We start from the raw sequence: 27378 nt of genomic DNA, 5'->3' as shown, positions 1-27378 counted from the left end.
CCAGGTTGGTTCCTAATCTGGCCACCACCCTTTCCCTACCATAAAAAGACTATGTACCCCTGGAACTAGAAGCCAAACTAAACATTTCTTTAAGTAGCTATGGTAAGACATTTTGCTTTAGCAGCAAAAAAGTAACTAATACAACCAGTTTCACCCATTTTGCTGTCTCTGAAGAATGATATACTATGAGGCTACAGATCATAACAGTCTCCTTTGCAGCTTAATAAAGGAGGAAATTTTCTCAGTCCCCAGGGTCATCCTCAGGGATCATGTCAAGAAAGTCACAGATGCTGAGTCTGACCAATATCATTTATTTATTCTTTGAATCCTATTAAGGAAGAGGCATTACTGGCAGGTAGTCACTGGAGCTTCCTCAGGTCCAGGTGAGACAAATAATAAGCAAGGCGGCGACGTTGAACTTGGTAGTCTCCCTCCTTTTTCCTCCTGCAAACAGTAACCTGTGAGGGTCAGGAGAAGCCATAAGAATGAATTAGCCAGCCAGCCAAGTAAGGGAGACATCAGGAATAAAAACATGGTCAAAGCCAAAGGCCGGATGTGTCTGTCTCTCTTCTTCCTTTTTCTGTTCATGTTTCTCCCTTAAAACCCCTTCTTCCTTCTTTTGTCTCAATTATTACTCTACCCATATATTTCTTATAGTTCTTTCTGAATTAATGAATATAAATTAAACACTTACCTTTCAGTCACATATAGAGTCATCTGTCATCCATCATTAATCTATTCTCTTACTTATGTTACCAGTCGCATCTGAATTATCTATCATCTTGCAGTTATGATTCTGTCATTTTTACTATCTACCATGTATTAATAGTAATGTATTGTCTATTTACATCTACTATCAAACATCTGCATGTCACTTAGCATCTGTCAAACATCTATACATTGCATATTTATGTATTTATGTATTTTTAACTGTATAGTACTTATATATCTATATATAGTCTTTTTCCTACAAACTTTGTTTTCATCTCATTCTCTTCTAGATTCCCGTGCTTCCTCCCTACTGTCATTCTCCTAGATCAAATGAGAAATAACTGACATACAATAAAGTCCATACATTTAAAGATTTAGTCAGGAACAGTGGGATGTGTCTCTACTCGCAGAAATTAGGAAAACTGGAATTAATACCAGTTAATTTACTGGAGTTAGGAAAACTGTTAATTAATACCATCCTGGACCATATAGTAAATTCTGATTCAAAAAGAAATGAATGATTTGAAAAGTTTTTAGTACAACTCCCTGAACCACAACTCAGAAAAGAGAAACACCCATTCATCTTTACTAACTATGTTCTGCTTTGTCATAATTCTTTCTTATCTGCCATTTGCAAACAATTTTGTTTCAAGAAACCCCTGAGAAGATTTATGTGTCAACAGATCAATTATTCATTATTTTATAGCCAAATAACATTCAATTATTGAGATATATATAATGGTGGAAACTGAGTTTGTTTTGTTTTTAGATTGGGTTCTTTCTCTTTTCTGTCTTTTTTTTTAAATTGGATATTTTATTTATTTACAATACAGATGTCATCTCCTTTTCCCATTTCCCCTCCCTAGAAACCCCTATCCTATACACCCTCTTCCTTTATGCTTCTATACCATTATGATTACATACATGTATTAAGGTCAGTTCTAGGTTGAGGGTCTAGCAGTACAATAGATGCAAATAGTTGAGGAACAAGCAATACAATAAACACAAATAGTCAAAGAAAAAGCAAGGCATTAAACACAATTACATGAACAGTCCCGTGATCACTGTTTCTAAGGGTTTATCAGGATGACCAAAGTATCTGAGCCTACTTTCCTATCCTAGCCCAAGGTCATTTTCATGTCTGAAGCCTACTTCTTTGTTCTAGCCTAAAATTTAGATTCCTGTCTGAAATTACTTCTTTGTTCTGCCGTAAGATTTAGATTCCTCCCTGAAATTACTTCTGTATTGTAGCCTACAGTTTAGACTCCTACCTAAAATTACTTCTTTGTTCTAATTTAATGTCAGATTCCTGCTTGAAGCCTACTTCATTGTCCTTCGCCAGTGTCATGTTCCTGCTAAGCACCCCCTTTCTTTGTCCTTGGCCCATGTCAATTTCTTGCCAAGCAGCCCCAACGGCTCTCCACCTCTCCTCTTTTTTTATTTCATTAACAAGACTGAGTCTGTCTTAGGTTGTTCTGAGAAGAATGCCTTCCTTACCTGTCATGGAATATGCATTATCAAAGACAATGCATTTCTGTCTTAGCTTGGTAAGGCTCTGTGCAGAATTTGACTCGTCCTTGGCTTGCTAGCCTATTAATTTTTTCCCCCATAGGAGAAGGCCCATCAGGCTTCAACCAACATATTTTTATTGGGTATTTTCTTTATTTACATTTTAAAGGTTATTCCCTTTCCCAGTTTTCCCTCTACATATCCCCTATCCCATCCCTTCTCCCCTGGCTTCTATGAGGTTGCTTACTCACTCACCCACCCACTCCTATCTTCTCACCCTGGCATTCCCCTACACTGGGGCATCAAGCCTTCAGAGGATTAAGGGCCTCTTATTCCATTTACACTCTACAAGGCCATCCTTTAATAACTCTGTCTGGGAGGGGGTCCATTTTCAGGTTTAAGCCATGTACTTTGGCTACCAACATGTTGATGTTGTTAAAGATAAACTTTAACATGATGGGCATGAATAAAAGTATTCCCAGGACAAGAAGGGCTAACCTGATCAAGCTATATATACCATTCCTGAGGTTTTTCCAAAATGGAAATACTGAGCTCAGGCCATGGATAACTTTATCAGCATTATCTGCAGCATCAAAGGTCAACAGAGAAGCATTCTTTACATTCATAATCTCACTATGCAGTGTTAACACACAGAGAGAGGTGTTAGGATTATGCCAAATATTTTACAGGTGTCTTTAAACTTTTTTCTAATTATAGTGACAATCATTGTGAATTTCAAAAGTAACACTACTCCAATGATATTTTTCATGACACTTGGGATGACTTCTAACTCTTGAACCCTGAACCTCCTTCAGATAATTTGAATGGGCTATAGATCATCATTGTTCCAGATACCTATATAAATCCTTTTATATACTCAATACATTAGTAACATTTTTTGCTAGTTGGTTAATAAAAATAGTTGTCTTAAGTCTTTGTGTCAATGCTATTTCAAAAGCAGTGGTGCTAGCAATTAATGGAATTAAAGCTGTTATACTGGCAATAATCAAGCCTGCTACCCCCTTGCTTCTCTGCTTAAAGCCTAACTCACTTCTTCCAGCACTTTCAAGGTTTTTTCAAAGAATCAAGGTTTTCTAATACTTAGGGCAGTGAGACGAAAGCTGGTTTATAGACCCCGTAACAGACATGCCAGGTTTCAACACAATAACTTAACTGGAAATTAAACAGTCAATGCAACTTACAATAAATGCTATAAAAGAGACAAAACCAATTTTAGCTTGACAATTAAAAGAGCCTTAAAACATGCACTAACCCTTGTTTGAAATCCAGATCCTGTCCCAACTTTATCTCTTGCTATCCTAACATCATAGCGAGCTACAACTAGCTTCCAAATATGTTTCTGAAAAAGTTCAGATCCAGTCATCCAAAAGTAGACTGTTATTTCTTATATAGAATTGATTTCTAGACCAGTACATGATTGAGTCCTGGGCACCTTTAAGATGAACACAAGAGACATAATTTCTCTGTTTGATCCTCTATCCCATAAGGTCTAAAAACTTGAAGCAAGGAAGCTTGTGTCATCTGGAATATAGTCAAGCAAAGGTGGGTCAGGAACATATTTCCAATATAGCTCCCCAATCACCCTTGTCAGGGCACTCAGCAAGCTCACAGGTTGGCATCATTCTTTGTCTCAGCCACAGTATGTCTCAGCAGTCCTTTAAAAGTTCTATGGGCATCTTCCACAATACCTTGTCCTTGAGGATTATATGAAATCCCCATAATAAATTTTTGACAAAAAGTATCGACTGCTCAACTATAATTGCCAGACCCTTTATCTGTTTTATTTTAATTGAATATTTTATTTATTTATTTTTCAATGTTATCTTCTCTCTCATTCCCCCTTCCAAACCCCTTATCCCATCCCCCCTCATTTCATAATGTATACATAACAACTTACACAAATATACATTATTTAACAAATTAAAATATTTATTTTTTATTTGATTGTTATCCCATCACTCAAGAGGCAGAATCTGGAACTCACAGTCCTCCTAAATTTGAGTAACAATAGTACTGAAATTAGAAAAGAAGAATTAAAGAAGCTAGCCATGTATAATCTAGAAGAAAATGCTCACAAATCATATCACTAGCAAATGACTTGTGTATGTACAGCAGACAGGTATATACTTCATAATGTTAGGACCTTATTTTACGAGTGCTGTGCGAGTATACAATCATTACAGATAGTATTTAAACAAGCTTTCTTGGCTAAATTAGTACCAGGTAACATCATTTTTGAAAACATTGTCATTCATGTAGACCATCCTAGTCCAAAAAAGGGTTGTATGAGGCCTGCTTGTTTAAGAGTTCTAAACAACTCAGTGTTGAGAATACAGGACAACCCCCACCCCCTAGTTTCTTGCTCACCAGGAAACAGCACATCAGGCATGTGATGAGTACCAGTAGTACCGTCAAGCAGATGAGAATGATAGCCCAGAAAGGAAGACCTGAGGAGACAAATACAGGTGTGACCTCTTCATTGCCACATCCTTGTGATTTTTCCTGAGCCCTGTGTAACCTGATAACAAGTATGAATGAGTGGAAACAGCTTAGTGTTTCAATATCATGACTCTGTATCTCACTTCTTGTATGGGCCTCAAACAAGACAAAAATCCCAATGTCTGTCCATTCTACCTCAACAGTCTTTGCCATAGTCTGACCCTCTTTCATCATGACCCTCTGAACATAGTACTCTGACCAGGTTACAGAGAAGGTGCTCCCTGTGATACTCCAGGCATGTGTCATTCTGAACCTTACCAGAATTCTTCATCACATCATCATCTCTGTTCTGAGAATACCCTGGAAATAAATAAAATGGAGAGTGCATGTGAGTGTCTTTCTTACTTATATATTTTGAGTTTTTTAAAATGAAGTTTCTCGGTGTAGCTTTGGCTATTCTGGAATTCTTTTTGTAAAACAGGCTAACCTTTGAACTCAGAGATCTGCCTGCAGCTGCCTACTGAGTTCTGAGGTTAAAGGCATGTGCCACCATGGTCAGTCTTCTTGACTTTTTGAAGCTTGGTATAAAATCAAGGTCTTAAACATGGGGTGAGAGTTCTATATTATTGGGATACATTCTTAGCCATGCTTTATTCTTTCATTTCTGTTTTAAATTTTTGTTCCTTCGAGACAGGATCTCATATAGCCAAAGTTGGCCTAAAACTCACTATTTCTACAAGGCTGGCCTTGAACTTATAGAGATCTACCTGCCTCTACCTCCACAGAACTTAGACTAAAGACATGCATCACATGCCTTATTATTTTTTTAAATAAAGCTTTCCAGACATATAGAGAAGTAGACAGAATAGTGTAATAATAGACTGCTTAAATTTATTTAATTTTATTCAAATAAAATAATATTTACAAATAATTGCCATTTACTACCCTTGCTTCATTTAGCATTTTCATTCAAATTTTAAAATCATTTAGACATCATAAATTATACCTTGAAAAAAAGAAATCTAGCTAAGAATCTCTGGCGGGGATTGTCATTCTGCCTACATTGACCAGGGTACCTTACCATCCACAAAGACACTCTTTCTGTCCAGTGTGAAGTTCAGCAACTGGGTGCCATTTTGTGTCATCCGAAGGAATTCCTCATAGATAGCAACTCTGTCTACTCGCCGAGCCAATGGTGAGAAGTTACACAGGGAATCTACCCCTGTGTGGTTGTTGTTGGAGACAGATCTGAGAGAGTACAGAGGATGAAAAAGGCTTGTTATTTTATCTTGATTATAGATTCCCTCTGCTAGTCTTTTTCTTGGGGAATTTTGTCTGAAAATATCAACATTTGGCACCTGCACTTTCTGATACAGATATCAGTTAATCATGTTAGTACTGAATACTAAAACTGTGGCAAAGCTTAAATGAGTCATCTGTATTTTATTCTTCCTACTAAGTCTCTGTGATCATTATATAATGCAAAAAGATGGTAGGAGCCAGAGGTCATAGAGGAGGGCTCTGAAATAGTATGTTCCAGACATAATTGTTCATAAATGCACAACTACTCTGGTTGCCTACAAAGAGCTTATATAAGATCAAGCCAGGTTAAGACCTTATTTCTGAAGGTACCAGACACCCTTTTTCCATAGAACATGTAAAAATCAAGCTGGAATTGATGATAAAGCTTCTGCTTTAATGGCTATCTTTCATAATACTAGAAGGTATTATGCAGGCTTCTGGAAGGGGGTGGCTGGGGTAGGAGAAATCAGTAGCAGTCTTATTTAGTTGTGACTGCTGGGAGCTATAAGTATGACCAGTCTGGAAAGAGTTTTTTTAAGGGTTCAATAATAGGACAAATGGTATGGGGGTAACCAGTTGCTATGCAACTAGATTTAACACCTGCTTGCTCTACCTGATGTTGAAAAACTGGTCAAGAACCCAAAGTTGTAGAGCTCATATCACTCAAGAGTGAGTCCCACTACAATTATTTTTTTTCAAATGAACATAGTTAAAAACCTGCCATATAAATTTAGGTATCTTTCTTTTCCTAGATTACTGGGGTTCTCAGACCTCATCAGAAATGTTTCTTTGAGAAGTAGATTGGCAGTTGACACAGAAATTCACAACTGTTCAAAGTACAGTAAGTCTCTGTAGAGAACTTAGCTACAAATTGGATATCTATATCTCATGTGTTTCTTCTACGCTTAGGAACCATTATGAAAGAGGGAACTAAAAGTTCTCCCACCACAGCAAGTCCTGAATACACCAATACACTTGAAAATCAGGAAACGGGCATAAAATCCTATATCATGGAGGCAATAGAGTCCTTTAAGGAGAATATAAATGAAGGAAATATAGGAAAACACAGGTAAACAAGTAGAAGCTGTTAAAGATGAGACAAATCACTTAAACAAATACATGATATATATTTAGAAATACACATTTAGGAATACAAGGCTTAGACCCAGTCTTCTTTAACTTTTCTAACTGATTTGAGATGGTTAGCCTGTGACTTAAGGGCCTATAGCAAATTCATGGCTTGGAGTTTATTGTTAGGGTGTTTTCTATATTTTATTTAGAAATAGCTCAGAGGAGTTAGCAGACAATAGTCCAGATTGCCTTACATGGATAGTTGGTTTTCAAAATGTCAGAAGTCCACAGAATTGATGTTACAAACATTTTTGTATTAATGTTCATTTTGATTAGAGACCTGTCTGCTCTTGACAGCTTCCTGTATTGGATTCTAAGAAGAAATTGAGCATCTTTGGAGTTATTCCAGTTGTGATGAGACAGCCACTAGGCAAAAATTGCCTCTTTTCATCTACAGACAAATCTTTGTCCAGAAAATAACCCACTTGCAGAATAGTTGACTGATTATATCTGCCAAGACAGAGTAATCAGCCCTTAATAATTCTGCATCACTAGGTTTGTCAGATGATCCTGGGCCAGAAGGCTTAAGATTTGATGCTCCAACGTTTTGTAGTATAGGGACTGCCCAGGTGTTCAGCGGTCTTTATAATTTGGCTAAGTTTTAGAAACTATGTTTTGTGCTTCCCATAATTTCAGTTAACTCAGTCATTCTGGATTTCTGACAGAGTTGAAGACTTATAGTCTCATAGCCAATTCCGGCTATTGACTCAGAGAGAAAAGATTTGAGAGGATGGTTTTCAGCTGACATTCATTCTAAAGTCAAGATAAAAAGCCAGGTTCAGAACTAAGTCTTTTAGTTAGGAGAGATGACAGAGGTTCTGTTTAGTCAACAAAATGATGGACTGGGTATTAGCTCTATCTTGTAATTTACTGACACAGATTGGTATAGTTATGCTCTAATTGTATTTTAAGAGAAAAGTTTTATTTTAACAGAAAGGGTGATATGTAGGAGGAGCTAAGGTGGGAGGAGTAAGGAGAGGAAGAGGAGGAGTAAGGAGAGGAGGAGAAGAGGAGGAACTAGGTGATGAGAGGCAGAGAGAGAGAGAGAGAGAGAGAGAGAGAGAGAGAGAGAGAGAGAGAGAGAGAGAACATGGAAGTGGATGTTTGTGTGTCTCCGCCAGCCAAAGATAGTTGATATATCTAGGTTGGGTATTGGGTTAAACTTCTGATTGTATGGCCATCTTGTTATTGAGCATTACCAAACTTATAAAGCCTTTGATTAACATTAAAAAAATTGTATGAAAGCAAAAAGGAGAAGGGGGGGATGGGATAGTGGTTTTCTAGGGAGGAGAAATGGGGAAAGGGGATAGCATCTGAAATGTAAATAAAATATCCAATAAAAAGTTTAAAAACAAAAAAAAAACCCAAAACAAACAAATACAGGAAAGCACAACCAAACAGGTGAAGGAATTGAATAAAAGGGTCCAAGACCTAAAAGTGGAAGTGAAAGCAATAAAAAAAACACAAATGCAGGCAACTCTATAAATGGAAAACCTAGAAAAAATGTCAGGAATTACAGATGTAAGCATCACCAACAGAATACAGGAGACAGAAGAGAGAATCTCAGGTGTAGAAGGTACCAAAAAAGAGATGGACACAACTGTCAAAGAAAATTCAAAATATAAATCTCCTAACCCCAAACATCCAGGAAATCCAGGACACAATGAAAAGGCCAAATCTAAAAATAATTGTAAATAGAGGGAATGAGGATTCCTAGCTCAAAGGACCTGAAAATGTTTTCCACAAAAATCATAGAAGAAAACTCCCCTAACCTAAAGAAAAAAGGGACATTAAATGTACAAGAGTTCTATAGGAAGTCCAGAAAAAATTCTTTTGCCACATAATTATCAAAACATTACAAAAGACTATATTCAATAAAACTGAAAAATCTAAATGAAATGGAAGGTTTTTTAGACAGATACCACATACCACAGTTAAATCAAGAGCATGTAAACTATCTAAACAGGTCCATATCCCCTAAGGAAATAGAAGTCATTAGAAACCTCTGAACTAAAAAAAGTCCAGGGCCAGATGGCTTTAGTGAAACATTCTACCAGACCTTCAAAGAAGATCTAATATCAATATTCCTCAAATCATCTGTAAAATAGAAACAGAAGGAACAATATCTAATTCATCCTATGATCCATAATTACGCTGACACCTAAAACCTAAACCACACAAGACACAATAAAAAAGGAAAACTTCAGATCAATCTTGCTTATAAATTTTGATGCAAAAATACTCAACAAAATTCTTGCAAACTGAATTCAAGAACACATTAAAACCATCATTCACCATAATCAAGTAGGCTTCATCCCAGGGGTGCAAGGTTGGCTAAATATACCCAAATCCATTAACATAATCCACTATATAAACAAACTCAAAGGAAAAAAAATTACATGATCTTCTCCTTAGATGTAGAAAAAGTATTTGACAAATTACAATACTCCTTCATGTTAAAAGTACTGGAAAGATCAGGAATTCAAGGCCTATATTATACAAATGATAAACAGCCTGAGAAAGAAAGTAGGGAAACAACTCCCTTCACAATAGCCAAAAGTAATGTAGAATATCTTGGGGTAACTGTAGCCAAACAAGTGAAAGATCCGTATGACAATAACTTGAATACTTTCAAGGAAGACACTGAGGATCTCAAAAATTGGAGAGATCTCCCCTGCTCATGGATTGGCAGAATTAACCTAGTAAAAATGACCATTCTACCAAAGGTAATTTACAGATTCAATGCAATCACCATCAAAATCTCAACACAAATCATCAAAGACATGGAAAGAGTGATTCTCAAATTCATCTGGAAAGGTAAAAAACCCAGATTAGTGAAAGCAATTCTTAACAATAAAAGAACTGCTGGGGGAATTGCCATCCCTGACCTCAAGCTATACTACAGAGCAACAGTGATAAATACTGCATGGTATTGGTAGAAAGACAGGCACATTGATCAGTGGATTAAAATTGAAGACCCGGAAATGAACCCACACAGCTATGGTCACTTGGTCTTTGACAAAGGAGCTAATACCATCCAGTGTAAAAAGAAAGCATCTTCAATAAATGGTGCTGGTCTACCTGGCAGTCTGTATGTAGAAAAATGAAAATAGATCTATATTTGTCACTTTGCACAAAGCTCAAGTCCAAGTGGATCAAGAACCTCAATCTAGAACCAGATACACTAATCTAAAAAGAAAGTGGGAAACAGCCTTGGACTCATTGGCACTGAGGGGAAATTTCCTAAACAGAATTCCGATAGCTCATGCTCTAAAATCAAGAATTGATAAATGGGACCTCACGAAACTGGAAAGCTTCTGTGAGGCAAAGAACACAGTCAATAGGACAAATCAGCATCCTACAGATTGGGAAAAAATCTTCACTAACTCCACATCCAATAGAGGGCTAATATCCCAAATATATAAAAATATATATAAAAACTCAAGAAGCTAACCATCCAAACAACAACAAAAAAAACCAATAAAAATGGTGTATAGAACTAAACTCACAACAGAGAAATCTTAAATGGCTGAGATACACTTAAAGAAATGTTCAAAGTCCTTAGTGATCAGGGAAATGCAAATCAAAGTGACCCCGAGATTCCACCTTATACTAATCAGTATGGCTAAGATCAAAACCTTAGGTTGTAGCACATGTTGGCAAGGATGTGAAGAAAGAGGAACACTCCTCCGTTGCTGGTGGGATTGCAAACTGGTACAACCACTCTGGAAATCAATTTGGAGATTCCTCAGAAAATTGGAAGTAGATCTACCTGAAGATACAGCTATACCACTCTTGGGCATATACCTAAAAGATGCCCCACCATGCCACAGGAGCACATGTTCCACTATGTTCATAATGGCCTTGTTTGTGATAGTCAGAAACTGGAAACAACCCAGATGTCCCACAACAGAAGAATGGATACAGAAAATGTGGTTCATTAACCAATGAAATACTACTCAGTTATTAAGAATGAGGACATCCTGAGTTTTGCAAGCAAATGGATAGAACTAGAAAATGTCATCCTGAGTGAGGTAACTCAGACCTAAAAGGACTTGCATGGTATGTACTCACTAATAAGTGAATATTAGCCACCCCCAAAAGTACAGAATACCAAAGATCCAGTCCACAGAAATCAAAAAGGTTAACAAGGTGAAGGGCCCATGTGAGGATGCCTTAATTCCACTTGGGAGGGAGAAGAAAGCAATCACAGGAGGGGTGTGGGAAGAAGGAACCTGGGTAGGAAAGGTGACAAGGAGGGGAAGAGAAGAACATGATCAGGTATTGGGTTGGGGAAAAGGACTGAAGCCCTGAGGGCCAGCAGAAAGAATGGAAACAGGCAACCTCAGGAGGTAGGAGGTTGGGGGGGGGGGACCCTCCAGAAGGTACCAGAGACTTAGGAGGTGAGAAACTCTCAGAACTAAAAGGCAGGGACCTTAGACAAATGCCCTACTGTGGGGAGAGGGAACTTGTAGAGCCCACCTCCAGCAGAAAGACAGGGCATCAAGTGAGGGATGGGATTGACATCCCACAGTCAAAACCTCTGACCCATAATTGTTTCTGTCTGAAAGAACTGCAGGGACAAAAATGGAGTAGAGCCTGAGGAAAAGGAGGTCCAGTAACAGTCCCAAAGTGGGAGCTGCCTCAAGGGAGGCCCCAGCGTTGGCACTATTATTGAGGCTATGGAGTGCTTACAAAAAGGAGCATATCATGACTGTCCTCTGAAAGACCCAACAAGCAGCTCAAAGAGTCAGATGCAGATATTTACATCCAACCAATGGACAGAAGCTGCTAACCCTTGTGGCTGAATTAAGGAAAAGCTGGAAGAAGCTGAAGAGGAGGGCAAACTTGTAGGAGGACCAGCAGTCTCAATTAACCTAGACCCCTGATATCTCTCAGACACTGAACCACCAACCAGGCAGCATACACCAGCTGATATGAGGTTCCTAACACATAGACAGCAGAGGACTGCTGAGTCTGGGTTTGGTGAGAAAAGATGCACTTAAACCTCAAGAGACTGGAGGCCCCAGGGAGTAGGGATGTCTGGTAGGGTTGGGGGTTTGGGGAAGTACATCCTTGTGGGGACAGGGGTGGGGTGGGAGGAGGTATGGGATGTAAAACAATCAGAGAGTGGACAGTAAGGGAAATAAAATCTGGAGTGTAAAAAGTAAGATTAAGTAAAATAAAAAATCAAAATAAATAAATAAAATTTATATAAAAAGGAGGCAATATTATGGTTTTTTTGGAGTCCTTCATGGTAAAGTTTTTGCTCTCTGGATAAAAGAATGATTTCTGAGTTCTATCCCTGAGCTTGAGTGAAGCCATGCATTCTGATCTTCATCAAATATAAGAACATTATACAACACCATCTCCTTCTTTAAGAGTTTATCCAACCTGGCCTGTCAATCACCTAGTCAGGATCTGAAGAAATGCCAAGGAAATAAGAATAATTATCCTCTTAATAAAGTAATGCATTTTTACTCACTAGAAGTTCCTGTTTTGATGAAATTGCTTACAGATCCCCACTGTCTGCTGTTCTTGGTTCTAATTTTAAAAACTTCCTTTTTCTTTTCTAAGTATTCTTTACATGCCAGACAAAGTTCTAAGCATGCTTTGCCTGGCAGTCTGAGCCTTCTTACTTTTACTCTAAAGACTTCCTTTAAGGCCTGTTGTACACACACACTTTCTACAAAGCGTGTAGACCTGTAAAAGCATAACTTGACTCAAAAAGCTTACATTTTTCTTTCTCTCCTCTTCTTCCTCTTGGCAGATCTCAGGATTTATACATTGCCTACACCATTGTTTTTCTTTCAAAGTCTAATAAACTGCTTCCCAGGTTCCCTTTTCAGTTATTTAAAAAGTTATTTTGTTAATAGTCTAAACCCACAAATTAAAACCATAGTTTAGTAGTTTTCTCCTGAAAAAAAAAAAAAAAAAGAGTACAGGGATTACATGGCATGCCTCCATGCCTGGCTCTGTGTGGTGGTTCTTCACTATTTATTCCTCTTGTTCACAAATCAACTATTTTATGTTTAAATCCAGGTTAGTCAAATAAAAAATAATCTAGCTTGTTTGAATATTGCTAAGTTTAGTATATGTATATATTTGCTGTAGTTCTATACTCTGGATTCTTTGGCCCCTCCTACCATTCACCATCATATCAGGTGGTCTTCTTCATAAACTCAGCTATTTGTTTAAGCTAGTTGAACTTCCTGGTTTAAGAAAAAGCTAGCTTTTAGGCAACTGTCATATCTTTCAGGTTGACTTCTCTAAAATAGGAATCAAGAAACTGTGAACAACAAATCACTTTAGTTTCTCTCCTCAAGCACAGCTCCAGGGTAACAGATTCATGAATCCATGCCAGGTTTTTATGTTGATTCTACAGGTCTCCAGGCTTGCAAGGGAATCATTTTACCTATTGTGCCATCTCCTTTCAAACCCACATTGTGGCTGCTATCCTTGATAAGGCCAGCAGAGGGGAATGTTGTCCCAGGATTGTTCCCCCTGGCTGCATTTTTACTGTAAAGAGAGTCTACACATTGGTAATTTCCCAGATTTGATGATGGATGACTCTAATCCCACCACTCTACACCAAAGGTAGAGGTAGGGGGACCAGAAATTCTAGGTTATACTTAGTATCATAATGAAGCTGAGGCCAAAATGTCCTCAGGGTCATTTGATCCTGAATTGACACTTACCTGAAGGTTAAAACTTGACAGTCAGAAAAGTAACTCTTGATGCTGCTGTTTCTGAAAAGCTGGTTGAGCTGAAAAAACAGAACAATGTTTCCTATGTCAGAACCTGCTGGCCCATTGTCAGAGAAATTTGATAGCCACTGAGTATACTTCCCAATCTATGATTTCATTGACTTATGAAAGTCCAAGCATAGGATGTCTTATTCCAGGGAATGACATAGCTGTTACACCCCTTGCTGGCTATTGAGTCCTTATGTGCTCTCAGTTTATAACTGGGAATAAAAATGTGTCTTTAGTGACTTTAATTTTTAAAAAATTGCCCACTGACCCAGAGTTCATAGTCAGTTTCTGCCCGGAGTGAAGTGGACAAGCTACACCATTCTCACCGCATATTCAATACTTCTTTTGTTTTGCTGGTGTTTGGTGGTGCCTGGCTGGGCTATGTCTTGGGAATAGGGTAGATTGGTAATGGTGAAATTGAGGTTGAAATGCTGAGAACTAGAACTGGTTGTTGGTATTTCTGCTGGCAGAAGAATTGATGTCTTCATGTCTAGAGAGAGAGAGAGAGAGAGAGAGAGAGAGAGAGAGAGAGAGAGAGAGAGAGAGAGAAAACTTCCATATCAGCTACTTGTCAACAATCAGTCAGACATTCATTATTCATATGGACACAAAGGCAACTCATCTTATTGTACATGTAGGCACTAAGGAGATGACTCAGTCAATATGTTCTTACTGTGCAAACATGAAGACCTCAGTTTGAATCTCTGACATCCACATAAAAATCCGGGAATAATGACCTACAACTACTACAGCTATTATTCTTCTAAGCTTGTATAGCACCATACTGCTTTCTAAATTCATATCTCCCTACCTACAACTTAATGCAACTTTCATACCTTACTAGAGAAGCTTTTTTCCACAGTAGACAGTGACAGTACTTAATGAAATTCACAACTGATCAAAGTAAACAGAATACATTTCTCTGGAGTGTTCAGCCACATATGGAACATCTATGTCACACACACACACACACACACACACACACACACACACACACACACTGACCTTGCAAGGCTGCAAGGCTTAGGGACCATTATGAAAGAAGGGGTGGAAAGACTGTAAGAACTAGAGGTCAGCAAGGACTAAAACAGAGCAGCATCTTCTAGACATAATAATACTGCTGTACTTAAGAACTGACAGCAGCTGTGGTTGTCTTCACAAGACCTGTATAGGACCAATCCTGTAAACATTCAAGCAAGGATAGGAGAAGGGCTCACAGGCTTCCATTCCTAGTTGAAGAGCCTGGAAGTTAAAGGAGGGAGAGTCCCCCTTCCCCTTATTTTTTGGTAAGAGTGTGATCTACCATATTCCTGTGGGTATATATCCACATCCATGACTATATGAGCATCACAAATTGGTCTTGTTGGGTTATGAAAAAAAAATTGTTAAATTGGGAGGGGTAGAAGATGAGGGTGGATATGTACGAAGTTGAGGTGGAGTAGGGGTGAATATGATCAAAATATATTGTGTGCATGAATGAAGTTTTCAAAACATTAATAAAAATGTTATATTAAATAAGCTAGGTGCAGCAGGCACATGCAATCCTAGCACTGGGGTAAAAGGACACAGTAGAATTGTTGAATCTTACTGGCTCGCTGATATGTTTGAATTGTGAGCCCAGATAAAGTGTCAAAAACTAAGGAGGAACACAATATAGAAAGACACCTAATGTCAACATCTCCATCCATCCCATGTATACCGCATTCACACAAAGTTTATCTACAAAATAAAATAAATTACTTAGGTGTATTTGCTTCATATTCTCTTTTTTTCTTTTGTATGAATCATAAGCAGGAACCACTAACATGAGCCTCCAGAAAGCCTCTTTTATACTTGTATTTCATTAATACCTAGCCGCCCTTTGCTTTCACCTCATTGACCCTATGGCTTCCACTTATGAAACTAGCACTACCATTTTTACCTATCACACGAAGATCTGTCAACTGATAGGTGGCACCCAGCCAGTAGGAGGAGGCATTCAGTGTCTTATTCAAGAAGACTTGCTTCACAAGGTTGGGATCCAGATAAGAGGAGAACAATGCCTCAATAGTGACCACTGTGGAGCCAGACCTAGGAACAGAGACCACAAGGATTCAGATAACAGTGAAAACTAACAGTGCTTCAAGCTGCTACTTTTAAAGACTCAAATATCTATGAATAGGGATTAGGGTTAACCCGAATACTTCAAAACTTCAGGTACTATTTCTAGGAAATATTTTTTCTAGGAAATAAGCGCAGACAATTACAATAGTAATAAAAACATATCTTAAACACTTGATATGTATTAAGATCCTTAAAAAGTGGCTTTCATCTTTCTGGTGGAATTTGTTTTTTTTAATAATTATTTCCATGTTAAATTTTGGAGGTGGGGCTATAGAGATGATTCACTGCATAGCAAAACTTATGTCACAAGCATAAGAAACTGAGTTCAGACCACATAAAAAGTCTGGACATGCTGATCACAATCCCATAACCTCAGCATTACCCAGACCAAACAGGAAGATTTCTGTGTTGCTTATGCTGCAAGTCTAACTTCAGGTTCTGTGAGATGCCTTGTTTCAAGGGAATAAGGTAGAGAATGATATAGCATGCTATCTAATCTTTGATGGCCTTTGTCAATGCTGTGCGCCTACACACTAGTGAATACGCCACTCATATATACTACACACATACAAATAAAGGAATACCAAAGGCACTGAGCTTTGGCGTTGCAAGTCCTGTTGGATGACCCAACACTTCTCAAGCATAGATATCTTTGTTTTTTTCCCTAAGACCAGGGTTTAAATCTCATGTTGGAAGTCCTAAGGAAATTTATTTATCTGAGGCTCAGATTCTGTCAAATTACCATTGTACCCAACTCATAGAGACCTACGAGAGAATTAAGTGAGATGATCATGTATGACAGTATTCAATAGGGAGGCTGGTCTGAGACAAATATAGTTATGTTTACTTTGAATTCTGTGTCAAAAAGGCTTCTCCCAAATCTATCCTATTGTTAAATTTATTGAGGCTGATCAGTCAGTTTCCAACTATTAGAACTTACGTCATGTTGGTGACTAGGCAAGACAGAAATACTTCTTTTAACTGGCTGCCTGTGTAGAGTGTGGTGACCTAGAAGAAAGGGTAAAGAGGATTAGTTAGAGAGAAATACCATGGGGGTGAAAAGATCACCATAAAGAATGGGATGTGTATGAGACTGGGGACATACTTCAAATGCTTACTTTGCCTTAACCTACTGTATCCCTGAGATATCACATAGCTGGTATAGTTTGGATCTAAAATGTCTTTTGGGGAAGGCTCATGTGTTGAAGGCCCAACCTCTACTGCAGCAATATCGAGGTTACAGGATGTGATTAGATAATAATGATTGGACCTTTTGATCAACTGATCCATTGAGGGGGTATAATTAAATGAACTATTGGGAAGTAGTGGAAACTGTAAAGGAAGATGTCTACTTGGTGAAGATAATTCATTGAGGTGTATTGTTGAAAGACAGGCTCTTGTCCCACATTCTTCATGTGAGAGTAGCTCTGCCTTACACACACTCCAGCCATTGTCATGTCTCATATCTCATATCTCATGTCTCATTTCTTATGTCTTATGTCTCATGCCTCACTTCAGGCCCAAGGAAATAGAAATGGCTGAGCTTAGCAATCAGTCAGAACAAAACTTTCCTTTGGTAAGCCGTTTATTTCAGGCATTTTTTTTTATAACACAGAAAGCTAACATAAGATCCCTTTAAAATTTTTATTTATTATTATCTTGTGTGTATGATGTGGGGTTCAGTCATGCTGTGCTACATATCTGGATGTCAGAGTCCAACCTTATGGACTTCTTTCCTTTCACCCTTAGATGTGTTCTAGGGATAAAACCCAGGAGATTAGGTTTGCCCAACAAGTATTTTACCCTGTGAGTCATCTCCACAGCCTCCCAATGCTCCTCTATGAGCCTCAGTTTATCTTCCTGGTAAACAGACCACATACCTACACTGAACCTTTGAAAACACTAGAGAAGTAGGAACACATCATCGAAGTCAACAAGTTGAAATGAATATGTTGGAGTTATAAGTCAGATGGAGTAATGATAGGGGTATACAGGGAAGGGAAAAATAGTTTAGAAAGTGATTTCACCTTGTCTTCAATGTCCCTTTCTAGGGTGATATATTCTGAAGATGTTGGGTCTGTGCTGTTAAGATTCCAGTTGATGATGCAGAAGTTTAGCCGGTACTTGCCCTGTATGGTTACATTCAGAGGTACATGGTAGCCTACAGTAACAGAGGAAGAAAAGATTCTTAGTTCTTTGTATAGGACTGGAGTCTCCTAGAAAACCTCTGCCTGCTATGAGAATGAACCTAAAGTGGGCATGTATGCTAAGAATAGTCAGAGCTCACAAATGCAACATTATTCCAAAGTAGAGGGAAACTAGACTTTTACAAAATGTGTGTAAGATAGGAGCTGATGATCAAAAGGCATGGTTTGTTGATTAAAGTGTCCATCAACTGATGAATGGATAATGTTCATATTACTCAGACATTTCTTTTTTTGCATATCCAGGTTTTATTTTGTGGAATGTGCTTCTACCTTCTTTGCCCAGAAAACTCCCATTTATGTTTCAAGAGGCCAACACAATGGATCTTGATGAAAGTATACACACCCATCTTGACCAATGTCTTGTCACGGTATTAAGTACACTTCTACCATATTAGATTCTCTTTGAGGAATCCCTTCTTATCTCCCATCTCCTTGAGCTCCTACAATACACTGCTGCTCAAGTGATATTTATTAACATAAAGAAACTCCATGTGGAAGAGTCTACTATCTTTTCCCCAAAAGCATTTGTGTCAGACCTTGGATGTTGAATTAAACTTTATCATGAATAAGCTTGAATGCTATTATATTATGTATAAATTAGAGAGAAATACCCATAGCATATGACCTTATTTATAAGTAGGATAATTATTTTGTAAAATAATTACATACAATTTCCAAAACAATTCTGATTAGGAAAAAAAAATCAAACAAAGAAAATGAATATTTGCGTGTGTGTGTAAGATGGGAGCTGATGATCAAAAGGTGTGGTTTCTCCATTAAAGTGCCCATCAGTTGATGAATGGATAATGCCACAGAATGAGAATAATTTCTCATTTGTGCCAACTTAAGGACATTGCTCATAAATAGTTGCAGACTAGACATGATTTAATAGAAGTTGAGAATAGACAGGGGATGACTAGAGGTTTGGGACAAGAGAAGAAAACGAAGACAGAAGTTGACTAGAGGCTTTGGCAAGGGCAAAAGGTGGAGAAAGATTGATACTGGTCTTCAGTTTCAGCTATATGGGCACAAGAAATTCTGGCATTGCTACACTGAGGGTAACTGCAGATAATGACATTGAACTGTAAACTTCAAAAAGGAAAAAAGGATTTTAAAGGATGTTTTATTTTTACTATAAATAAATGATAACCAGGGAGCTAGATATATTTAGTGCCCAATGTAAAAACGAATAGAAACAAGTTCTCCTTAGAACATGCTAGCAACATATTTTGTTTTCATGGGCCACTTGAAATTACATTATAAAGACTATTAAATATACAAAGGTTTTGTTAGAAGGTAAAGTTCTGAAGATTATTGTGAAGCATGATGGGTCTAGTTAATGTGTATGGATAATTGATATTTTAATTGTAAATTATATATTTAATTGTAAATTGTACAAAGAAAATGGTTTCAGTCAGGCATTTCCATACATGCACAAGTATGCATGATCATGTTTATTTTTAGTTTTTTATCTCCCTCACTTTTCCTATTTTCTCTTTCCCCTTTCTTATCAATAAACTTAAACTTAAGTTTCTTATTACTTAAACTTTTTGATAGAGGATGTTTGGTTTGGTTTTATTGAGACAAAGTTTCACATGTCTTCTTGATTGGCCTGGAGAATACTATGTAGTCCATTCTGGTCTTGTCCGAATGACGATCTTCCTGCTTCAGGATCTTGAGTACTGGGAGTATAAGTATTATTTACTGGACCCAGTTCTAAGAAGGGATTTTAAAGGTTCTTCCTGTTATTTCTGTCTCTGCCTTTTAATAACTATTTGCAGGGATGTGTGTGTTAACTAACTTGATTGTGGTAAGTCATTTCACAAGCTATGCATATACCAAACAACCATTGTGATCATTTTAGCTCCATACAATGTCATTTTTCACTTAAATATCAATAGGCAGAAGGGTAAAAGCAAAGAAATAATCAACTTTAAAATTGATAACTTTAGTTTTGTCAACAATTTTTTTGCTATTTATCTGTGTTCCTTGTGACAGTTTAGGGAGGGGTATTATTCTACACCATTGTTTACAAAGAAACATTGTTTTACAGAGAAAAGAAATAGAATAAGGTTATGAAATATTCATTGCAAATGGAGGTTCAGGAAACCTGATAATTGTTGATGGTGGCTCTTAGTCTATACAATAGAGGCCATTATTTTACAACCAACATATGGGTTAACTTTGATTTATAGAGAAAAAAAATACAATAAGGTTATGAAATAAATGCAATGCAGGTTCCGGACAACCAATCACTGTTGATGATGGTTTTCTTAGTCATTAAGGAAGAGGCCTGTCATCCTTACATAAAACATTTTTGTTGTACACTCATTTTCTATCCACCCATGGAAACAACATATTATAATATCATGCCTTGCTATTTCTCAAGATGACCTCAAACATATTGGTTCAAGTAATCTTCCTGTCCCATCTTTCCAAATATTAAGGACTAAAAGTGCATAAAATAATCTCTAGCTATACAATTGACATTTATTGATGATTTCTCTAATTCCTTCCAATAAAGTGGATGCGATTCACAGCTTGTTTTACTGCAGCCATACCCCAGCTTATGTTTCTAGTGCATTTCCTCCAGGATGGTTGGAGATATGGGCAGAGACTGTTGTTATTTTTCCTTGAATGTAGTGGAAGGAGGTTTGGTATTGGGTCACTCACCACTAGAAGTAGTTTCTGCAGTCTGGTGAGTGTAACCTGTGACATAGGGAGGAGAGGTATTGGTGAGGTATTATTGAGAATAGTTTACCAACCTGGGAAAACACCTGTATCAAGCTATAAACACATTCCTTTCAAGATGAAGCAATACGTTACTCCACCATCACACCATCATAATTTTTCACTATCTTGCGAGGCACCACCTGTTAATTCCCATTTGTGGACAAATATATCTATGAACTAGAGGTGGTGTACCAATCCAGACAAGACTGGTTTTTGATATCTGGGTGTACTTTCAGAGAAAATGCCCTATTTACTACCTTATACCTATACATGAATGTACATAAGTATGATTAAAATGAAATACACCATTAGAAAGTACAGTCACAGTGAGCAAAGTTTTATGTGGCCTACATATAATACTCAAAACAGGAAACCAGCTGCAAACCACCCCTAGCAAACAATTCATCTTCCTCAAGGACCTGCAGAAAGGAGCCTTGAGACAGTCAATCAAGGCTCTTGAGCCAATCTAACTTCAGCTTACTACTTTCTAGAAGTTTATCTGGTCTGAATATTTTGCTTTGCTTTTGAATTAAAACTCCTGCTACCTAACTGCTACTTAATTATTTTTGTGTTCCTTTCAATTCTTTGAAAAAAAAAACACCCCAGGATCTAGATACACTATGATCAGACAGACACCACCAGTAACTTTGGCAGGTATAGAAGAAAATTAAAGGATGCTTGGAAACACTCCACAGCAAATCACAGACCACACTAACCATTGACATAGAGACTATTCTGGTCCAACGTGTAGCTGCCAAGCTGGGTGATTCCTTGGGTCAACTGTGTCAGCTTTGTATACAGCTCCTGAGTGTCAAGCTCAGGATGTTCAGGGTTAGGATGATAGGAGCAGATAGCATTCACCCTAGTGGCTGTTCCATTCCTCTTAGGCCTGCAGAGAAAGGGATATATAAACATTATAGAGAGATTCTAAATAGATAAATGTTCCAAAGAAGGAGGACAAAAAAAAAAAAAAGTCACAATAAGGGAGTGCCCTTCCTGAAAAATGGACAAAAAGTCAAATTACCTGAGTGAAGCCAGTCTGCAATCTGAGTAGAGGGATTCATTCTGGATCAAGGGTCTAATCTGGAACAAAAGGAAGAGAAGAGGTTATGGAAGAGGGGATAGGTCTTATCAAACTGGGAGTTATGTGTATGAGCATCTTACCAGGTGCTGCAGGATCCTCTCAGTGGAATTGAATGTGGCTGAGCCTGTACTCATGTCTGCTGAGTATGGAAGGTTGGAGATGGTGAAATTGAGTGTGAAAGTCTTCAAATGCCCTATGGCTACAGGAAGAAAAGTAGCCACAGTTATAGTTTACCTGGGATTATTCTGAACCTTTGCACCCATCAAGTCATCTTCTTTCCCAATCCATGACCACTTACAATGTACCCATCCAAGGAAGAACATGGACAGCTCCTCATCTCCACGTCACTCCACATCACATGTATTCTCTGTGCTTCACCATCACATCTAAGAATTATCTTCTCTTTCCCACGCTAACACCATGCTAAAGATACTTAGTGGATGTTTTTTCTAAAAGATGTTATCTATGCATACCAGTAGAAAAATCTTTATAGAATAGAAATCTCTATTTATTTATTTATTTATTTATTTATTTATTTATTTTATTTATATGAGTACACTATAGCTGTCTTCAGAAGAGGGCATCAGATCTCATTACAGATGGTTGTGAGCCACCATGTGGTTGCTGGGAATTGAACTCAGAACCTCTGGAAGAGCAGTCAGTGCTCTTAACCTCTGAGCCATCTCTCTAGCCCATAGAATAGAAATCTCACTAAGACTTCTTGGACTCTAAGATTACTCATGACTTTTGAATTTGCAATATCAAATTTAAGTTTATTTTACTGTGCTTTTGTTTTAGATGTGTGTGTGTGTGTGTGTGTGTGTGTGTGTGTGTGTGTGTGTGTTTAACATATGTACAAATGTGGGTGGCAAGGGATTGACACCAAATGTCTTCCTTGATTTTTCTCAACTTTATATATTGAGGCAAGGTATCTTATTGAAACTAGAGTTTACATTATTGACTGGACAAGATTGTCAGCTTTGACAAGGGCTCTCTTTCTTTTCTTTCCAAGTTCTGGGATTACACATAGGCTACCATGTTGGGATGTTAACTCTGTTCCTCATGTTTGTAAGGAAAGCAAGCAAGTTAACTACTGAGCAGTCTCCCCAGTCCCAAGTGAATCTTGTTTGGCATTCAAATCTCTTTTCAATCTGTTCTCTAGTGACTTTTTATCATTAGTTACTTACTTATTCCACAACTCCCAGCATGCCCCTGTGAGTCCTAAATGAGACATACATCAGCTATACTAAGAGCTCAGCTTTTTGACTTCAGTTTCTCAATTCTACCAACACATTTTGTCGCTGTGGGCCACTGAACCCTCATTGATAGAATACTCCTAGAAAAGATTCCATGACTTATTTATTTGGGTCACTTCTACTCACCTTGAGAGACTCAGTTCAGGTGGAACTTTCTCCAGAAAGTCATTCCATCTTTATATTGTGTTATGTGACTCTTCTCCTACTAAAATTCTTCACCATATTGTAACTGTTAGCTCAGAGTCTGGTGATTGCATGATGGGATTCAGCTGATTAAGTTGCTAGACTTATTTTATTATTATAATGGACTTGAACCTAGTATATTCACATCTTTGCTTTTATCTGTTATGTGGCAGTTAGGTAGTGAAGATATGGAATAGAAATCTCATCTAGGATAAGAAAAAGAGCTACAACATACCCATTGTGTGTTCTTCCTGCACAAATGTTGATGGAGAAGGCAGAATGGTGGTAGGTGACTCTGGAGCTGAGGAAAGATTATCATCAAGATGGATAGATATTTCAAATAATTGGAGAAGCTTCCATCAGTGCTCCAGCCATGAAAACAATTCCCAGGTGGATCATACATAAGATTAAAGGAAAGTGTGATGGTCTGAACTAAGGGGGAACAAGTCTGTGAATGAAATTCATTCAAGATAGTGACAATAGATAGCAAAAGACAATAAGCAAATGGGCTAGATGAATGGGAGGTGAAAAAATGTAGAAGAGAGAAATGAATGAGTAGAAGGATGATAGACAAATGGATAATCAAAACAAATTCAAGAATAAAAGTAAAGAGTGACAGAAGGGAAATAAGATCTAAGGAAGAATAGGTAAATATAGGTAAATATATGAATATGATGCTAGATGGGCATATGGATAAATGTGTGTGTGTGTGTGTGTGTCAGTGTCTGTGTCTCTGTGGGTGTGTGAGATGAATGAAAAGAGGATGGATGTGGGTGGATATATGGGTATATGGATGAATCAATTGATGGAAGACTATATACAGAAAATGAGGAAGGTTGAGTGTCACAAATCCTAAAAGGTAACTGGACATAAAATGTTGGCAGATGGATATACTGACAGATTTATAGACAGATGGTTAGACACATGGGTTAGGGAGTGTATATATGAGTAGGTGTATAGATGATGGATAAGATGATAGGTAAATGGATGAATGGGTGGACATATATACAGATGAAGAAAAAAACAGGAAGAAATAATTCCAAGTAAGCATACAGACAGAAGACAGATTTGTAGATAGATGGACAAATTGACAGTGTATGGTTGGTTGGTTAGGGTTGTCCTACTAGGGGACAATTATTTGTATTCGAAAACATAAACTACAGTTTTTATCTGAACTTAAACCCATAATTCTATAGACAAACTTTGTATAAACATCTTCCTTCAACCCAAGAGAAGTGAAGAAAAATCAGGAATCTAACACTTGGCATGAAATTCCAAGAAGAAGCCAAGGACAGCGAATTTTCTTCCACTAGCCCTTGGTCTACTCAAGAGATTGGCTTGTACTTATGCAAGTTTCTTTTAGATATGAAGAGAAATGTATGGACCAACACCTAGATAGGGCAAATTGATACATACCTGTATAATGCTCTTCTACACCATGTTCATTATAACCTATAACACAAAAGGCACTCATAAGGAGAAAAAGCAACATCGTTCCATACATCATGCCTTGGTATGTGTGGGACAAATTTGGATGCTTGACTTTGCATATGCTTATTCAACATCTAATCCTGTTCTAAGATCTTACATAAATGTTATCATGAAGAAGAATTTATTGCTATTCCAGTCAGATCCAACATTTTCTTACCACCTCTAGAGCACCTTCTTAACAAGAGGCTCTCCTAAGATCTAGTGATCTCACTCTCCATTTTCATGTACCCTATCATCTTCCCTTCTACTCTCCCCCATATACTCATCTAATTGATGTTTATTGAGTATTTTCTATATGTGGTTACTCCATTTCCATTTGAATAACAAAATGCTAAAACAAGTCTGTACCTCACTATAGTTTACAGTGGGACAAAGTGCATATGTAATTTATTTGCCTTTAGGGCCAACCTTAATATTTGGCTTAGATGCTTGCTACTACTGAGCAGATAACATAATGAAGCATATAAGTATGTCCTTTATGAAAGATATTCTGTGATTTTCAAACTATAGTGACTGAATGAAAATTCATCAAAACTCAAATCATCAAAACTGATTAGAAATAAACTTGCTGGGAATTCTCTTTTCTCTGTCTTTAGTTCTTATTGTTAAAATGAGGATAATATAAAAAAGATGAGAAATCAAACAATTTGGAATACAGGACAGAGAAATTTAGAATTAAACTGGAAGCCCATTCACTGCTGACGGGTGAAGATGATATGCAGGTTCCTGGGAGAGGAAAAAAAACTAATTAATTACAGAGTGTCAGGAAATTGAATCGACACGTGTAGCAATGGGGGATGGGTGACTGTGGGTAGCCACCAGAAAGTCTCAGATGCCAGGGAAGCAAGAGGCTCCCAGGACCCATGAGGGATGACATTAGCTGAAATACCCAACAAAAGAGAGAGAGAGACTGTAGAGACCATATCCAGAGGTTAGGCAGGATCCCTAGTTAAGGGATGGGGCCACCCACACATTTCAGAAAATTTAACCCAGAATTGTTCCTGTCTAAAGACAATACAAGGACAGAGAGTGTAGCAGAGACTGAAGGAAAGGCCATCCAGAGACTGCCCCACTTGGGAATCCATCCCATATGCAACCACCAAACCCAGATACTATTGCTGATGCCAAGAAGTGCTTGCTGACAGGAGCCTAATACAGCTGTCTCCTGAGAGGCTCTGCCAGATCCTGACCAATACAGTTGTGGATGCTTGCAGCCAACTAATGAACTGAGTGCGGAGATCCCAATGGAGAAGCTAGGGGAAGGAATAAAGGAGCTGAAGAGCTTTGTAACCCCATAGGAAGACCAATAATATCAACCAACTAGACACTTCAGAGTTCCCAGGGACTCAATCACCAACGAAAGAGTACACATGGAGGGAGCTGCATATGTAGCAGAGGATGGCCATATCTGGCATCAATGGGAGAGGAGGCCCTTGGTCCTATGAAGGCTCAATGCCTCAGTGTAGGGAAATGCTAGGGTGGTGAGGCGGGAGTGTGTGGGTAGTTGAGGGAGCACCCTCATAGAAGCAAGAGGAAGGAGAATGGGATAGAGGGTTTGCAGAGGGAAAACTGGGAAAGGGGATAACACTTGAAATGTAAATAAATAAAATAATCAATAAAAAGGAAAAATTATTGTAACAATAACTATCATTGGACCTTGTATATTGTAATACCAAGTGACCAGGTAAGATGTGCTTACTAGTGAAGTTATGACATGACTGTTATGGGTAACCAACTGATTTCAGAATGGTTTTGGGCTTGTTTTAATTCAGGTACTTCAAACCTCATAAGGATACCTATGGTTGGAGGATCATAAACACAATAGGGAACTTTGTTGTTGCTAAAAGGAGGTTTTCATATGCCATATAAGACATGAAATAAAACTTCCATATTAAGCCTTGATCATACAAGCTTTTCTTTGTATTAAAATATTTTCAGCTGTGATCATACATGACTTTCTTTGTATTAAGAAATAGTTCAGACAAAAATATTCAGACTCCATGTACTGAGACTAACTGAGTGATCAGGCACAAAGAGGATATTTGTACTATCTCATCTGAAGCTCAGGGAGATTTGCATATACAAGAAAGTATATGAACATAAAGAATGCCTGAGGACATCCTACAACAAACCACAGAGCATACTTACCATTGATATATAGACTATCCTTGTCTAGTAAGTAGTTGCCCAGCTGGGTGATTCCACGAGTTAGATTGTTAATCTCTAAGTACAGCCCTTGGATGTCCATCTCAGGATGTGCAGGGTCATGGTGGTAGGTGCAGATGACATCCACACCCGTGGCTGTACCATTCTTCCTAGACCTAGAAAGAGAGGAGTCTAGAGACTTTAGAAAAGTTATAATGTAGATGAGAACTAGAAAAACTAGAAGGGAGGAGAAGGAATAAAAATAGTAACAATAATCAACAATAATTCCTAGTAAATGGGCAGAAGAT

At 37.9% G+C, this 27378-nt stretch overlaps 1 protein-coding gene across 9 annotated transcripts in view; it reads right to left on the bottom strand.

Annotated features, from left to right (window-relative positions):
- Positions 1–291: 291 nt before the first annotated feature.
- Positions 292–27378, bottom strand: part of Muc16 (mucin 16, cell surface associated) — a 191066-nt gene continuing 163979 nt past the window's right edge. For all 9 annotated transcript variants that reach the window (XM_076925982.1, XM_076925989.1, XM_076925983.1 and 6 more), the window contains 16 exons: positions 27074–27246; positions 24851–24886; positions 23670–23735; positions 22076–22194; positions 21936–21994; positions 21628–21800; positions 20852–20887; positions 17999–18132; positions 16912–16979; positions 15790–15938; positions 14195–14358; positions 13812–13879; positions 5762–5928; positions 4999–5040; positions 4609–4688; positions 292–458 (listed from right to left, as the gene is read on the bottom strand). In XM_076925982.1, coding sequence (XP_076782097.1) covers positions 360–458; positions 4609–4688; positions 4999–5040; positions 5762–5928; positions 13812–13879; positions 14195–14358; positions 15790–15938; positions 16912–16979; positions 17999–18132; positions 20852–20887; positions 21628–21800; positions 21936–21994; positions 22076–22194; positions 23670–23735; positions 24851–24886; positions 27074–27246 — 1633 coding nt within the window. In that variant the 3' untranslated portion in view covers positions 292–359. The remainder of the gene's footprint in view (positions 459–4608; positions 4689–4998; positions 5041–5761; positions 5929–13811; positions 13880–14194; positions 14359–15789; positions 15939–16911; positions 16980–17998; positions 18133–20851; positions 20888–21627; positions 21801–21935; positions 21995–22075; positions 22195–23669; positions 23736–24850; positions 24887–27073; positions 27247–27378) is intronic.

Source organism: Arvicanthis niloticus, chromosome 27 (genome assembly GCF_011762505.2).
Source record: "Arvicanthis niloticus isolate mArvNil1 chromosome 27, mArvNil1.pat.X, whole genome shotgun sequence".
In the NCBI taxonomy this organism is placed as follows: domain Eukaryota; kingdom Metazoa; phylum Chordata; class Mammalia; order Rodentia; family Muridae; genus Arvicanthis; species Arvicanthis niloticus.
This window is presented reverse-complemented; position numbering and strand designations above follow the sequence as displayed.